The sequence below is a fragment of the Bos grunniens genome, chromosome 18 (assembly GCF_055505025.1).
Source record: "Bos grunniens cultivar Pamir isolate PY7600 chromosome 18, Bosgru_T2T1.0, whole genome shotgun sequence".
Lineage (NCBI taxonomy): Eukaryota > Metazoa > Chordata > Mammalia > Artiodactyla > Bovidae > Bos > Bos grunniens.
Window position 1 is genome coordinate 53238815 of NC_141182.1, and position 17350 is coordinate 53256164.

Below are 17350 nucleotides of genomic sequence, written 5' to 3' on the forward strand. Positions count from 1 at the left end.
TAAGGCCACCATTGCTTTTATTTGTTGCTTTGAGTAGAGAAAAAGCAACAGCTCCAGGTGAGCTCCATTAGCCAGAGCTCCCGATGGTGGGCGGAGCTTGGGGAAAAAGAAGAGGAGACTGTAAGGGAGGTTTTTCATTGGCCAGAACCCAGAGTCTGGAGCCCATTGGTTGGAACTCTGGTTGGAACTGGAACTAGAAGGATGGAGAGAGCCCCAGGTGGACCAAACGTTTATAGGCTGGGCTCCAGGAGGAAGGGGCGGGGCAAAGGATGAAGGGGCGGGCCTCCGGTGGGCTGGGTCCTCCCTTGGGCTGGGGCTCCGGCAGTCGGCGGCGAGCTGGCTGTGCGCCTACTTCTGGGCGGGGATCATGTCGTCGATGGACTGGCCCTTCTCCAGCTTCTTCTCCATCTCCACCATGAGCTTCACACCATCCACCACCAGCTGCACCTGTTCTACCTCCGACGAGCCCAGCCGATCGGCGTTGGACACGTCGAACACTGAGCCCACGGCAGCCGTGTCCACACCACCTGCGGGAGTAGGAGGCAGGGGCTAAGGAGCCAGCAGAAATGCTGGAGCGGAGCCTGGAACGCGGGCCGCCGTGCCAACCGCGCAGGCGGACGTACTGGGTGAATGCCTACTGTGTTAAATGCATGTAGTTTCCTGAGCGTCTGTCTATTCTCGGGCTGGCTTTAGGTACCTCACCCCTCAACCATCCAACACTGGGTAACGGAGTTGAGCTCAGGAGCCGGGCTGCCTGGGATCGAATCCTGACCATCCTCCCCTTTACAGATGGGAAAGTGAGGCCCCTAGGCGCCCAGGGACATACACAGTGTATATCAACCATATAACCATGGTGGTATATGGACTTCTCTGAGATAAGGCGTGCTGAAGCCTATTGTCAGAGGAAGAACTGAAACTCACAGAGGAGCAGCCCTTGCCGACCCCCAGAAGCCGTGGGGATGCCGCCGCTCCCCTTCAGCCGCCGCTAAGGGCCAGCCCTGGAAGCCGCAGGAGGGAACTTGGGCCGTACCTGTGCCTCGCTTCTGCAGGCGCAGGCGAGTGAGGATCTCCTCGAACTTGGGATGCTTGCTCAAGTGCGCCAACTTGACATGCACGCCTCCACGCAGCCCGGTGCCCAGGTTAGATGGGCAGGTGAGCACGTAGCCCAGGTGCTCGTTCCACATGAACGGGTGGCCGGCTTTCTTGAATATCTCCTCAATCTGAGGTAGGGGGAGAGGACCCGCGATCAGCGCTGCGGGTGCCCCCAAATGCGCCCACAACCCGGGCAGGGATCCGAGGGACAGGGGGTGAGAATGTCGGTGGGGGTAGGAGTCCGAGAGGGCGGGTCTGGAAAACCTGGAGGCACGAAATTCTTGGGGCAGGGGCCTAACCGCACAAGCGATGGCTGGATTCTGAGGGGGCTGGGCTTGAGGACGCCTTGAAGGCCGGTTCTCGTCCGAGGGGTTGAGGATAGGGGTGGGGCCGGCTTTCCAGAGGCTTTGGAAAGCGAGCGGGGAGCACCGCTGAGGGGAGTGGCTTCGGTGCTGGGAGGAGCCGGGTTCCGAGGGGCGGGGCCCCGGAAAGCCGCTGGGGGGCGGTCACTTGGAGTCACGCGAGGGTAGGCACCTACCTTCTGCAGCCCCACGCAGAAGCGGCGGAAAACCTCCTTCATGTTGCCCCCCTTCTCCATGGAGATGACTCGGAGGTGATCCTCCTCGTTCACCCACACCAGGAAGCTCTTGTTGTCATTGTGCCTAGCATCGGGAGCAGCAAAAGGTCAGGGAACCGGCTCCGCGGGACCCCCTGTTCCCCTCCCTCTTGCAAACACACGTCCACCGCTAGGGGGCAGCGGGCCTAAAGGGCACGTGGCCTGAGCATCTCACAGTCTCAGCTTACACCTTTAAATGTCACAGGACCCGTGAAATCTCGAATCGTGGGATCAGTGGCTTTTAGGGTCTTAATTCTTTGCACAATATTATAGAATATTAGAATCTCAGAATCGCTGAAAAACGGAAACCGAGAAGCAAAATTGATAAACCTTCCATGACATTGTGACATCGCAGAAGGAGTCTTAGACTGGAAAACTTTAGGATCTGGAAATGTTTGAAACCATTGAATCACAAAATCTGACATTAGTGGAACCTGAAAACACTGAAAATCTTACAATCTATACTCTCCAAATTGTTTGAAACCGAGGTTCTCAAAACCTTTTAAAACCTTTGACTATCAGAATTGAGGTGGGGACAGTTTCCCTGATAGGTCAGTTGGTAAAGAATACACCTGCAATGCAGGAGACCCCGGTTAGGTTCCTGGGTCGGGAGGATCCACTGGAGAAGGGATAGGCTACCCATTCCAGTATTCCTGGGCTTCCCTTGTGGCTCAGCTGGTAAAGAATCCGCCTACAATGTGGGAGACCTGGGGTTCTGTCCCTGGGTTGGGAAGATCCCTTGGAGAAGGGAAAAGCTACCCACTCTAGTATTCTGGCCTGGAGAATTCCAGTCCATAGGGTCACAAAGAGTTGGGCACGACTGAGCAACTTTCACTTTCATCAGAATCGGGGATTAAAAAGTTAATAGAAAGCCCAGCTAACAACAATAATTAGCAATAATATCATGCCAATGGCCAGTATGGATACTTACTATATACCAGACACTTTTACCAATACTTTGCATAAATTAATTCATTAATCCTCATAAGAAACCCAAGAGCTATGAATTATTATGATCCCATTTTATAGATGGAGATTTGGGGCAGAGAAACATTAAATTACGTGCCCAAGATCACACAGCTAGTAAATGGCAGCCCTGGGATTTGAACCTAGGGAGTCTGGTTCAAATCTGAGTTACAAGCTTCTTAAAATATGACATTCAGACCACAGGGAAGGCAGGAGTGGAGGGCAAGATCACCCTGGAGAATTGCTGTTATGGTCTTGACTCGTGGAGGGTCATGGGACGACTAGAGGAGGCGGGGCAAAAGGAGGGCATTGGGCAAGGGGCCTCACCAGATGCCACGGGCATCGGGCCAGTCTCGGGCCATGCCTGAAGCCAGCAGCAGCGGGGACACGGGCTTGTCGAACAGGAAGTGGTCATCGATGAGCTGCTGCTGCTCCTGCTCTGTCATGCTCTTCAGAGGGTAGTATTTCCCCTTGAACTCACCCGTCAGGCTGTTGAGGGCTGGTGAGGGGCCACAGGAAGGAGGGGTCAACAGCCTGCCCTACAAGTGGGGTGCAGAGGCCCTGGGGACCCCACACTGCTGTCCTTCAGGGGCCTAGGCCTTGACCCTGAGGAGGTTCTAAAGGTGTCTAAGCAACCCCCGCCAAAAAACACGCTCCTCCACTGTCTTCCCAGGCCTGGGAACACCCACACCATGTGCTCAAGACCAAAAGCGTGGATTCTCCCTTGCCTGCCACCAATTCTCACGTCCAGTCAGTCTACCTGCGGGCAGTAGAGTGCTGGTGCTCACTCCTGCTGGCTGGTAGGACAGAGTCAGTCTCAGCAATCTGGGAGCCAGCAGTAAACGATATTATATTGTAGTATATATAGTATTTGTGTATATTCATAGGTATTCATAATACATAGTATGTATTAAGTGTTGGAGAAGGAAATGGCAACCCATTCCAGTATTCTTGCTGGTAAAATCTCATGGACAGAGGAGCCTGGCGGGCTACAGTCCATGAGTTTGCAAAGAGTCAGACATGACTGAGCAGTTGAGCATACACACACATGTATATTATGTATGTAATAAATATATAATACGTATATGCATTTGTATATATTCATATCTTCATAAGACATGACAAATATGTATTATGTGTATAATGTATTTCTATAATACACATATTGTAAAATATGTTATACATATTTGTATAATATACTATATAATATGTTCTATATCATATACTACATACTATGTTATATTGTTAAAAATAAATGACAAAAACAAACTATATTGCATTGGCCAAAAAATTTGAGTTTTCCTATAACATCTTTCAGAATGAACTTTTTGGCCAACCCAGTATTTAAAGTGAAGGTGGTAAGTACTCAGAACTATCACTTGCTAATTACTTTACTACACTTACTATTTTCTATGTTCTTGAAGTCACCTGTTGTATCTGTATGCTGGAAATTCCACATAATGACATGCTACTGCACATCTCTTCCCATTACCCATCCCTGTATGATGTCACGTGGTTGGCTCAACATGGGCCTCTGTAGGAGAATTTACACCAGAGCAATTGGCAGTTGCTGGCAGCAAATCAAGGCTGCTGCTTTTTTTTTTTTAGAGCCAGTTGTTAAACATTTAGCAGAATGACACTGCCTGCCAGCCCTAATGCTTCTACCTCCAAACACACCCATTCTTTCTCCCCATCCCAGTGCTCCCCTCACTCCCCGGCCCCGCCTGGACCCCTGCAGCTGCCCTTCTCAGCCTCTCCTCCTCTGCACACCGACTGTTCCCCACCAGGGGAATCCATGCAAGTCTGAACCTGTCCCTTCTCTACTCACCACTCTCCCACGGCGTCCTCTTCCCACAGGGTCAAAGCCAGAGTCCTCCCAGCAGCCCACAAAGCTCTGTACAACCTGGCCACCCCAACACCCCCTGACCTCACTTCCTCCCCTCTCCCCATCACCCACTCAGCTCCAGCAACATTGGTCTCCTTGCTCTTCCTCCAACACACCTTCCCACCCCACGACCTTTGCACTTGCTGTTCACCTGCCTAGATTTCTTTCCCAGGTCCACTCCTTCTTGTCAGTCATGTCTCAACTCCTTTCCAACATAGCTACTCACAGTCATTCTGTGCCACAACCCTTGTTTCTTGGCTTCAGGGCATTTGGGGATGATCTTATTCTTCTGTTGGTTTCAGTGATTCCTCTTATCTCCCCACCAGGCTGACAGCTCTGTGAGAGCAGTAACCTTGGTCCATCTTATTCATCATGGGAACCCCAGTTCCCCACACAGGGCCAGAACAACCGTAAATGTTTGCTTGGTGGATAGATGGATGGATGAATAGATGGATGAAGGTCAGGACCCTGGCGCAGTTGGGTGTCAAATCTTTAGGTCTAATCCCTTAGACCTCCCCCAGGGGTAATACTGCCAGCTGTCACTCACCAGGCACCTGTGATTATCAAGTTCTTGCAGTGTTTTGGCAAATGGGGGCACAAGGGGGTCCAGAGCTGGGATGGGGGCTCTCACCTTCCACGGAGAGTTTCTCCACGGCCCGGCGCTCGCCGCGGGAGCAGTGGGGGGGCAGTGCATAGCCCTTGATGCTGCGGCCCGTGCGGACACGGCTGCTGAGCACGTAGTTGGGGTCCAGATCGTCTCCACCCTAGGGAACAGGTGGGATCAGGGCTTGGCGGACCATCCTGTGTGTCCTGCCCCCTCCCCACCAAAATCAAATCTCCCCCGCAGGCCCTCCCAGCTCTCTTGGGCTCTCAGCTGCTTCCTTTGGTTCTTCCCTCCCCGCTGGCCTCTCTCCCCCTCCCTCCCTGACTCTGTCTCTCTTTCTCTCTCTCTCTCCACCTTGACTGTTTTCTGTGTCTGCCTGTCCATCTCTCTTCCCATCTCCCTCTGTGTTTCTCTCCATCTCTGTCTCCCTGTCTCTCTGGGTGTCTCCTCACGCCTCCTCCCCCTCCCCCCGCCCCGCCCTTCCCCTGGGGCAGCTGACCTTGAGGTTCTCATGGTTGAGGTCAGTCTTGTGCTTGTCGGTGGGTTTGAAGCCCCCGTGCCGGTCCTGGATGATGGGGTCAAAGAGGTCCTTGAAAACTGTATAGGACTCCTCATCACCAGCCACACAGCCCACGGTCATGATGAAGGGGTGACCTGGGGGGTCAGAGGGAGGTCAGAGGTGCTTTCACCCACGGGGAAGACCTGGGCTCCTGGGTCCAGTGTAGACTTTGTGTGCACACATGGGTGTGTGTGTGCATGCGTGCGTACATGCAAGGGATTTCACTGAGCACTGCGGGTCAGAACTGAGGAGGCTGAGGGTGGGTAGGAATTGGGAGAGAAGACTGGGGGAGATCGAGGCAGTATCTGGGGGTGGGTGGTGAGAAGAACGTTGAGTGCAGGGCAAAGGAGAAAGGAGAGTCTGGGGGGTGAGTTGCTAAAAATATTACCACGTGAGAATCCCCAAATCAAGGGATCGTCCCTTTAAAAAGTTCAGAACCTTAGAGACTCTCAACCCCTACTTATAAGAAGAGACTTGAAAGACCCTCTTGGGCTTCCCTGGTGGTCCAGTGGTTAAGACTCAATACTCCCAATGCAGAGGGCCAGGGTTCAGTCCCTGGTTGGAGAACTAAGATCCCGCATGCCTTGTGGCCAAAAAACAAAACAAAACAAAACAAAACACCTTCTTATTTCTCAAGTGGGGAAACAGAGGCCTGAAGAGAAAGGGCCTTTTCCCTCAGTCATGAGTTGGAGGCTGAGGTTGGAAGCTGGTCTCCTGCCCAGTTCCACCCGCCCTGGTGGGGTGTTCCTGGAGAAGGAAGCCCCTGTCAGAGTCAGAGCGCCCACTCGGTGCCAGGAGCCACTCCACGTGCCTATGTTTTCCCAACCTGGGTGCCCATTTTTCAGGTGAGGAAACTGAGGCCTGGAAGATGCAATAGCTTCCCTCAGGGGAGTCTCACATGATACTCACACACATTTAGCGAGTGGTTTGCCATCTGGCAGACCCTGTCCCAGGCCCTCAAACATTCAACTCATCTATTTCTCACAGCAGCCCCATGAGTATGGTCCCCACTTTAGAGATGGGAAAACTGAGGCTCAGGGAGGTGGGGCTGAGGCCTGGCAGGCAGCCTCCAGGCCACCCCCCAACACACACCAGCCCCACAGTCCCTGGGACGCTCCCCAGGAGGCTTACCTGGGTTGTCCACACCGGTCTGGATGACGTCATCCAGAGTGAAGCCAGAGGGCGTCTCCTTGTCCCGCAGCTTCTTGTAAATCTCGAGGGTCAGCGCCTTGGCCATGTGGTTGTTGTGCTTGCTGAGGTCTGGGTATTCCTCCTCAGCCTTGAAGTTCAGCTTGTGCTTGTTGTGGGTGTTACCGAACGGCATGGTGGCGGTGGTGCGGGGGGCCTGGTGGGGAGGCGTGGAGGGGGAAGTTAGGTCACATCCACGGGGACCAGCAAGAGAGCAGAGCCAGGCTCTGGGGTCAGGCAGGCCTGAGGACCAGTCCTGAGTCCTGGGCTGTGTGACTTGGAGCCAGAGGGATCCCCTCTCTGAGCCCCTGCATCTCAACAGGATGTATCATCAGTCCGGTGTTGGGATCTTAGCTCTGCCTTTTCCTGCTGGTGACCCCAGGCTAATAACATTGCTAGAGACTCAGTTTCTCCAGCTAGAAAAATGGAGGGGAGAACCCCTCAAGCCTGTGATAAGACATGATAACTGATATATAAGAGTGTAGGTTCTAGAATCAGGCAGCCTGGCTTTGAATCCCAGCTCTGCTGTGTGACCTTGGGCAAGTTACTTAACCTCTCTGTGCCTCAAAGTAATCACCTGTAAAGTGCGGGTAGAAGAGCATTTATCTCATGGAGGTGTTGGAAGGATGCGATGAGTTCATTATGTGAAGCACTTAAAATAGGGCCGGCACACACTCATCATTAATTTGCTGCTGCTGCTGCTAAGTTGCTTCAGTCGTGTCCAACTCTGCGACCCCATAGACGGCAGCCCACCAGGCTCCCCCGTCCCTGGGATTCTCCAGGCAAGAACACTGCTATTGTTATTATTGTTGTTTGGAATTATGAGGAGCTGGTGAGGGTGGAGGATGTTGCTGGGAATGAGTGTGTGAGCAGAGAAGGGACATTCTCTCTATGAAGATTCCTGGGTGCTCAGTCGAGGGAGGAGGGGCAGGGTGGGAGGGAGGGCTGAGTGCCCGCCCCCACCTCTGTGTGCTGACACCTGTCCTGCAAGGAACAGTTAAGAACAGCTCAGCCTCTGAGGTCAACAGAGCTGGGTTCAAATCTCATCCGTGCCATCTCTGGGCTGTGTGACCCTAGGTCAACTGCTCAGTCTTTCTGAGCCTCTGTCTTCTGTGAACTGAACTTTTCCCATGGGGTTACCAGGAGGATTCTTTGAGCTTCAGCACGAAGCCAGTGGAGCACAGGCCCTGGCATGGAGCTGGGGCCTTGTAAAGAACCTGCCTGCCAATGCAGGAGATGTAAGAGATGAGAGCTCAATCCTTGGATCAGGAAGATCTCCTAGAGGAGGAAATGACAACCCCTTCCAGTATTCTTGCCTGGAGAATCCCTTGGACAGAAGAGCCTGGTGGGCTAACAGTCCATAGTGCCACAAAGAGTCTGAAACTAGCACGCACACCTAGAGGGGTGGCTGCTGTGCTGTTCTTACTTTTATTCCCAAGACCCAGGAGGAGGGAGGACCCTTTGGCGGTGGTGGTAGGGACGAGATGCTCATTCCCAGCTCCAGGAATGGGAAGTGGGCAGGACGGTGGGAAGGAGATGGGCACGAGGGTGAGCTGAAGGCCGAGGCATCAGGCCAAGGGGGGATGGAACCCACGAAAGCCTTTGGAGTTCATGTCCAGCGTGGGGATTTATTTTTAGAATCTGGCAGGCTCCTCTCCCCACCCCCAGCTGCCACCCCACCCCCACATTCCAGAGGCTCGGCTTGCACCACGTCAGCAGGCCAGAGACAGGTGGGCCAGGGTGGCCGGGAGCACATGCATTCAGGCTTTGGGGCTCAAGGGCTTTCAGCCGAGAAAGCCCCCTTCAGAGCATGTCCCCACCTCCATCCCTTCTGGGGGCAGGCCGGGAGAGGGCAGGGAATCAAGGTGGGGGAGCCCAAGAGACAGCAACAGACATAACCCAGAGCCCCTCATGCACACCCCCGTATGCACCCCCAGGTCGCACGGGTAAACGGGCCCACACATGCACACCTCCCAGCTCAGGGACACCGGCATACGGGGACTCATGCAGGAGCCACGGAAAGTCAGACAGACACAAGGTCACGCTTTGCAGAAGGCAAGGTCACCAAGGCAAAGCCCCTGACAGGTGATACACAGACACCTCCCACGGCTCACGGCGCCCAGTTCTGGCGACAGACCATCATGAACAAGGCCTAGCCCGCAGGCCCTTGCAGGGGGGCGACAGCTGGTGGCTGTCAAGGCTCCTTTCCATCCTGGGGTCTCCCCCCAGGACGCTTGCCCCAGCGATCACAAGGCATGGCCAGGAGTCAGGGGCTCCCAGGTGGAGGGGACTCTCTGACACAAGGACCACCTTGCCACACACTGACCCGCCTGTGTGCGGGGGCATGTGGGGGACAACATGCAAGGTCCCTTCCAGAGACAGCTCGACCTCTGGCCCCTATGGAAGACACCCCACTCTGGACCCTACCCCGGGCAATACCTGGCTGGGCGGTGCTGGAAGGGGCTGTCTGTATCCCGGAGGCGACACTGACCCAAAGGAAGGGCCTGCAGCCCTGGCCTTATATAGGGGGGGCCTGGGCTGTGTGATTGGCTGGGAAGGGCTGCCCCTTGGGAGCGGGCTGGAGGGCAGCTGAGCTCTTCACCTCACTGCCCAGGCATCGTGCCCACCCCGAACCCAGGCATGCCTCGCGCCCAGCCTATGGCCTTGTATGGGCCACGCCAGGGTCTGGGCCCATATCCCCCCCGCCACCAAGCCGGTCCCCCGACCAAGTGCTGAGTCGGGCTGGCGGGGACAGCTGGAGCCCCGCCGGGGCCACGGGATAGTGTCAGGAAACGTCCCAGGCACGTAGAAGTCACCCTCCCCTGGCCCTCCGCTAGGCCACTGGCCTCCCGTGAGCCCCCAGTGGCCTTGACCCCAGCACACAGCAGGTCCTGAGCTCTGTCCCTGGGGAAACCTTGCAATGGCTCCTGGAGGTCAGGTCTTCGGTTTTCCTGCAGAGGAAAGGGCCCAGAGAGGCTGTGTGACTTGCCTGCTGTCACCCAGCTACAGGCAGTGTGTGACCAAGGCCAAGGCGGAAACAGGAGACAGCCTGATCCCAGAAGCCTGTGCTAGGATGCACTTTCCTCCTCGGGAGTGCAAAGGAGGGAAACTGAGGCTGGGCCGAGCTAGGGCAGTTCTCACTCAAGGCCAGGTTGAAGGTGATGGTCACCCTTTCCACTCCAGTCCACCAGCCCAGTGACCCAGGGAGATTTCTGCTGTGGAGGGGACAGGGAGGGACAGCCTGCCGGGAAGGGAGTTTATTTTTAGAGCTCATTGCTCGCGATCTCCTCTGGGAGACCTGAGGTGCTGGGGCTGGGGGGACGCGGGGGCAGGTGTTGGTGGGGTGAGGTCGCCACGTGTCCGGGTTAATTATAACCCAGCGTCTCGGGTGTCCCTTGGCCTCGCCTCCTTACAAGGGCAGCTGAGAGCTCGGGGAGGCCACCCCCAGCCACGGTAGAAGGGGGCTGGGCGGCGGCTCAGGTCAGGGACATGCTCAGATCCAGGTTCGATCGGGGACCGCAAGGGCTGAGGAGGAGATCCTGCAGAAATGGGACGTCACAGAGGGAACAGCGTCCTCGGCCTAGAAGACACCAAGACTGCAGGATACAAGGATTGGGCAAGTCCAGGGAGCAGGAAACCAGGGAGCACCCAGCATTGAAACAAAGAAGAGAATGTTCCTTTCCCTCCGGAGTTCCCCCCTCCTCCTGGGTCTCCCCCCGCTTCTTCCTAGGCAGGGAGCACTGATCTAGGGAAAGGGGGGCCCTTTCTGCCTCTCCCGATGTTTCTGGTGGGAGGGGGGCTATTTAGAAAACTTTTCTCCTGGGGCCTAGTCCCTGATCGCTCCCCTCACTGTCCTGTCCCAGCAAGGTCAGTGTGTCAAAGCACTCCTTCATAGTTACGGAAACTGAGGCCCAGAGAACTAAAAGGAACTGGTCTAGAATCGTTATGCACGTATCATGTCAACGATTATTTATTAAGCACTTACTGGCACCCAGCAGAAGATAACCCAAACCCCTGTCCTCATGGAGTTAATATTTTAGTGAGGGTGAACAAGTTGTTATACATTTTAATGTTGGGGACAATGGGGCTTTGAAGGAAAGAGACAGAGGGTAAAAGATGCAAGTGACAGGACACAGAGGAGGAGATCAGCTCAGACCTCTCTGGGGAGGTGACATCCATGCAGAGACCAGAGGGAGCCAGCCATGTGAGTATCTGGAAGGGGGACAGCAGGTGCAAAGGCCCTGAGGTGGGCGTGGCTTGGCATGTCAGAGAGACAGGGAGGAGGCTGGAGCAGATGGAGAGGAGAGTGGGAGGAAGAATGTGAGGTGGAGGGGGGCCAGGAGCAGATCTGTAGGGTCCTAGGGCTCTGATGGGAGTCCTGGAGGGTTGTGAGCAAAGGAGAGACAGGATCTAGCCACGTCACACACAGCCCAGCCCCCAGGGCCCCTAATAACCCCTTGTGTGGACATCTGACATTCCTCTTGGCCACACAGCATCCGAAGCCCTTTCTGTATTGAGGGAGTTCTCCACCCTTTCACCACCTCCTTTGGAGAAGCCCAAATGTTAGAAACTCAGTTTCCCAGAATCCCTTGCGGCAATGGTTCGGTCATGTGACCTATGCTGAGCCAATCAAACCCTCCAGCAGGACTTTTAAGTCATGTGACCTGGGCTGAGCCAATCAAACCCTCCAGCAGGATCTCGCAGTCATAAGCCCTACCTCCTTTATCTTGAGTCTCTCAGAAACAGTTGGCCATGGAGTTGGCCTTGGGGAGCACTGTGACCCTTATCGTATAGCTTCCTCCCACCCCTTGAGCCCCTCAGTCTCCAAGGCTTGTTCCTCCCCCGTCCCATACCTCAGGACCTCCACATTCCTTCCTGCTCTAGCCTCCTCGCTGGTCTCCTGACCCAGTCTTGGCCCCTCCACCGACTTCCCTGCTGACCTCTCCTGCTCAGAACCTGCCATGGCTCCCCAGTGCTCGCAGGAGAAATGAGTGTTTGTTGACTAAGTAAATAATAACCTTATCAATCAGTAGGAAACCCCTCCACCCAGCTTAGGCAGAAAGGGCTTTCCTACCAAATGCTTACAAAATTGTTAAAAGGGCTGAAGGAACACCTCTTGCTCTCAGAACTATGCTTCCTCCGGGAAACTGGACATGCTAGAAGGAGGTTAGCGTGAAGGTTAAATGGCCTCTCTGCTTTCTGGGAAAGATTGAGGGTTGGAGGAGAAGGGGGCTATAGAGGATGAGATGGTTGGGTGGCATCACCGACTCGATGGACATGAGTTTGAGCAAACTCTAGGAGATAGTGAAGGACAGGGAAGCCTGGCGTGCTGCAGTCCGTGGGGGTCACAAAAAGTCAGACACGACTTAGCGACTGAACAGCAGTTAACTCTCATGGAGCACTCCTACATGTCAAGTACTAGGCTAACTGCTTGACATTTACCAACTCATTTGCCATTCTGAGCCTTACCAACAATAAGGTTCAGAGAGGTTAACTGACTTGTCCAAGGTCGCACAGCTGGGAAAGAGCAGAGCTGGGTATCCAACTGGCACAGGGCTGCTGAAAGTGGGTTCAGGGTTTGGTGAAGACAATTTCCAGGCTTCTCAGCAAGGTGAGACTATATTGTCAGCCCCAGAGTCCCTTTCTAGGTCTTCAGGCCCACATCCCCTTGCCCACTTCATTACCCTAGCAGTCTGACTTCAGGTTTCAACCACTGTATGTGTATTAACCAGTTTTAGTTTTCCAACAGCACTATGAGGTAGGTCCTGAAAATTTTACACAGCAGGAAAGTGAAGCCAGAGAGTCTGAGTCACTTGCCCAAAATCACCCAGCTGGAAAGTAGCAGAAGCAGACTGGACAAGGTAGTCACTCCCTTCCTCACTTCACCTCTTTATGCTGAAGCCTCATTTTACAGAGAGTGGATGCTGAGGCTGCAAATGGGCCAGGGATTGCAGATTTTCTTGCAGTATTCTCAGGAGGCAGAAGGTACAAGGGCACTTTATGGGTTCTCTCTTATAAGGGCACTAATGCCATTCATGAGAGCTCCACCCTCATGATCTAATCACATCATACTAATACCAAAGGCCCAACATATTAATACCATCACCTTTGAAGGTTAGGATTTCAACATATGAGAAAATACATTAAAATCATAGTTGTTTGTAGTTGTTTAGTCACGAAGTTGTATCTGACTCTTTTGCGACCCCATGGACTTTAGCCCACCAGGCTCCTCTGTCCATGGGATTCTCCAGGCAAGAATGCTTAAGTGGGTTGCCATTTCCTCCTCCAAGGGATCTTCCCAACCCAGGGATCAAGCCCAGGTCTCCTGCATTAGCAAGCGGATTCTCTACCACTGAGCCACCAGGGAAGCCCTTAGATCATAGTACCAAAGATATATTGCTAAAGTGAAAGTGTTAGTGCTCAGTTGTGTCTGACTCTATGCAACCCCATAGACTTTAACCCCATGGACTTTAGCCAGCCAGGCTCCTCTGTCCATGGAATTCTCCAGGCAAGAACACTGGAGTGGGTAGCTATTCCCTTCTCCAGGGGATCTTCCTGACCCAGAGATCAAGCCAGGGTCTCCTGGATTGAAGGCAGATTCTTTACCATTTGAATCACGAGGGAAGCCACCTAAGTGAGGAAAATTCTATAACCTATTACCACAAAAATACAGGGAAACAATCACCCCAAAATGCAGGAGCTTAAAAGCGGATGTAGGGCTGGCTGAGAGTTGGTTGTTTTGGGCTGGGTGCAACTGGGAAGCTTTGTTCCATACCATTATGTTAAAAATGAGACAACAGGCTCAAAATGCTAAGACCCATGTCATAAAATCAAGACTTAATGACAGTTGTGGCTCTCCTGGAGATTGAATCTTAAACCAGCCACTCAGATCAGCTCCATTTAGGTAATCTGCCCAGATAGGTGCCTGCCGTCCCTAAAGGAAAGTGACCTCACAATAACCAGTCTGCTTTTTTGCCTGCTTTGTTGCTCCAGGAACTTTCTTGTTCCTGCTCCCTTCCTCCTATAAGAGTCTTCCATTTTGTTTAGTTCCTCGAAGCTCCTTTCTGTCTGCTAGATTGGGTGCTGCTCGATTTGAATCGATTTTAGATAAATGCAATAAAATGTTAATATGCCTCAGTTTTTCTTTTAACAATATAGAGATGTTGTGGTAAGAGGGAACACACAGGGGCTACGTCATGCCTCCACCTGGACACAAGAGGAAATCTTTTGAAGATTTCCTGAGGAATCTTCCTGAGATCTAAGCTCAGAACCGGGAGGACTGTCACTTGTGCCCCTCTGCGATCGGCCGAAGCAAGTCACCACACCCAAAGTCAAAGCCATCATTACCCTCCAGGGGTCAGGTTTTTCTCATTTGCGTTTTTCTTAAATGGTCACTCACGCTCAGTCCCACACAATTCATTTCTGTGGACTAGCTCAGGAGGATGTTAGAAACTGGTAATCATGGCTACCAAAATCACTGCAGATGGTGATGGCAGCCATGAAATTAAAAGACGCTTACTCCTTGGAAGGAAAGTTATGACCAACCTAGATAGCATATTAAAAAGCAGAGACATTACTTTGCCAACAAAGGTCCGTCTAGTCAAGGCTATGGTTTTTCCAATAGTCATGTATGGATGTGAGTGTTGGACTGTGAAGAAAGCTGAGCGCAGAAGAATTGATGCTTTTGAACTGTGGTGTTGGAGAAGACTCTTGAGAGTCCGTTGGACTACAAGGCGATCCAACCAGTCCATCCTAAAGGAGATCAGTCCCGAGTGTTCATTGGAAGGACTGCTGTTGAAGCTGAAACTCCAATACTTTGGCCACCTGATGCGAAGAGCTGATTCATTGGAAAAGACCCTGATGCTGGGAAAGATTGAGGGCAGGAGGAGAAGGGGACGACAGAGGATGAGATGGTTGGATGGCATCACCAACTCAATGGAGATGAGTTTGGGTACACTCCAGGAGTTGGAGATGGACAGGGAGGCCTGGCATGCTGTGGTCCATGGGGTCTCGAAGAGTCAGACATGACTGAGCGACTGAACTGAACTGAACTGAATCATGTCTGCTTCTTGGAAGAGTATCTGGGGATCAAGGAGAGACAAAGACCCACTTTTCACTCTGTAATCTTTTGTTCTCTCTGAGCATCCTTCTGACACCACTTTTTTTTTCATTTTTATTTATTTATTTGGCTGCATCGGGTTTTTGTTGTGTCACGCAAGATTTTTCGTCGCAGTGCGAGGATTCTAGTTGTCTCACACGGGCTCAGTAGTTGTGGTGAGTAGGCTTGGTTGCCTTTTACAGGGATTACTCATTAATCCCCACATCAGCCTCACAAAATAGGTTACCCTTGTGAGTCCATTTCTACAGACCAGGACCGTGAGGACCAGAGAGCTTGGCTCCTGGCTCAGGGATTGTACAGCCAACAAATGACGGAGCAGGGATGTGCCCTAAACCATCTGATTCGGTGCACTGCTTTGGAGTGAGCGTGTGGCAGTTCCAGAACCAGTGAGCAGTGTCCTGAGGCCAGAACAATCGGGGACAAGGGCTCAGCTGCCCTCTTCCACCCTGTTCCCTAGACATACCTGGAGAAGTAAGAGCGTGAGCGTGAGTTTTATTTTCCACCAGTCAACAGCCACTGTCAGTGTCTTCTCTGGGTTCAGGCTGTGCTGGGGAATGTGCCTCGGCGCAGTCAACCTCCTGGTATTCCAGTCACCGCGAGGGAGGGAGACATGTGATGACCTAGAATGGGCAGGGTTGGAATGTGGGAGCCCAGACGGTCGCAGGAGCCCAGGAAGGTCGTATCCTCCAGCGAGAGGTCAGAGAGGGCTTCCTGCAGGAGGGAGCATCTGCATTGAGGCTCCGAGAACAAGGGAGCGGCGCCATAGTCTGGTGCCTGGTCCGCGGGCCAACATCGCCCTCTACTGGATATATACTATAGTGCAGTGACCGGGATACTGCAGGGTTTGGCAAAGCTGGCGATCATGCTAACATCCTGTGCGCCTAGCTTTGGCCACTTTATGTTTCTAGGACTTGATTTATTGAGTAAGTCGCTCAACAGGTATGTATTGAGCACCTACTTTGCACCACGTTGTTCTAATGCTAAAGATAAAGTGCTTACAACACAGAGCCCTGCCCTCTGGGAGCTGGCATTCTAAGGGTTGTTGTTCAGTCGCTCAGTCATGTCCGACTCTTTGAGACCCCATGAACTGCAGCACGCCAGGCTTTAGGATTGACTGCTTGGATATCCTTGCAGTCCAAGGAACTCCCAAGAGTCTTCTCAAACACCACAGTTCAAAAGCATCGGTTGGTTCTTCAACGCTCAGCTTTATTGTCCAACTCTCACATCTATACATGACTACTGGAAAAACCATAGCTTTGAATGTACGGACATTTGTTGGCAAAGTAATGTTTCTGCTTTTTAATATGCTGTCTAGGCTGGTCATAGCTTTTCTTCCAAGGAGCAAGCATCTTTTAAATTTCATGGCTGCAGTCACCATCTGCAGTGATTTTGGAGCCCAAGAAAATAAAGTCTGTCACTGTTTCCACTGTTTCCCCATCTAGTCACTATGAAGGGATGGGACCAGATGCCATGATCTTAGTTTTTTAAATGTTGAATTTTAAGCCAGCTTTTTTACTCTCCTCTTTCACTGTTATCAAGAGGCTTTTTAGTTCCTCTTCGTTTTCTACCATAAGGCTGGTGTCATCTGTGTATGTGAGGTTATTGATATTTCTTCTGGCAATCTTGATTCCATCTTGTGCTTCATCCAGCCTAGCATTTTGCATGATGTACTCTGCATACAAGTTAAATAAGCAGGGTGACAATATACAGCCTTGATGTACACTTTTCCCTGGGCGAGAACAATAAAGCATGTGTGCTGAGTTGCTTCAGTCGTGTCTGACTCTTTGTGACCCAAAGGACTGTAGCCTGCCAGACTTCTGTGTCCATGGGATTCTCCAGGCAAGAATACTGGAGTGGATTGCCATGCCCTCCTCTAGGGGATCTTCCCAAACCAGGGATCACACTCACGTCTCTTATATCTCCTGCATAGGCAGGTGGTTGTTTTTTTTTTTTTTTTTTTTTTTTTTTTGCGCCACTTGGAAAGCCAAACCAATAATATAACACCACAAAATCAGCAGCTAATATTTGCTAAATGCTTCCAACCCATATATTAAGGCATTCAGTCCTTGCAGCTTTTGACTAATCTATTACAGATCAGGGAAACGGAGACAGAGAGGTTAAGTTACTGTCCAAAGCCTGCACAGCCAATAAATGGTGAAATAGGATGTGAACTCAGAGCCAGATTTTTAGCCTAGCTAATAACGTGATGTAACATCAGATCAGATCAGACCAGTCGCTCAGTCGTGTCCAACTCTTTGCGACCCCATGAATCGCAGCACGATGTAACATAACATAGTAATTATAATGTTACATAATTTTAG

General features: G+C 52.3%; 1 protein-coding gene across 1 annotated transcript; it reads right to left on the reverse strand.

Moving 5' to 3' along the window:
* Positions 1-9403, reverse strand: CKM (creatine kinase, M-type). The gene is made up of 8 exons (XM_086353120.1): positions 9350-9403; positions 6854-7067; positions 5663-5817; positions 5191-5323; positions 3002-3173; positions 1631-1754; positions 1031-1220; positions 1-527 (listed from the first exon to the last, which is right to left on the reverse strand). Exons 2-8 carry the CDS (start codon positions 7044-7046, stop codon positions 349-351), a joined length of 1146 nt encoding a protein of 381 aa, XP_086209246.1. The 5' UTR covers positions 7047-7067; positions 9350-9403; the 3' UTR covers positions 1-348.
* Between the last annotated feature and the right edge of the window lie 7947 nt (positions 9404-17350).

Excerpts from the sequence above, each read along its gene's own strand:
- CKM (XM_086353120.1), bottom strand. The coding sequence starts at position 7,046 with ATGCCGTTCGGTAACACCCACAACAAGCACAAGCTGAACTTCAAGGCT. Across the intron at positions 1,755-3,001 it reads CCCGATGCCCGTGGCATCTG|GCACAATGACAACAAGAGCT; the intron begins GTGAGGCCCCTT and ends TCCCGATGCTAG. Across the intron at positions 528-1,030 it reads CCTGCAGAAGCGAGGCACAG|GTGGTGTGGACACGGCTGCC; the intron begins GTACGGCCCAAG and ends CTACTCCCGCAG.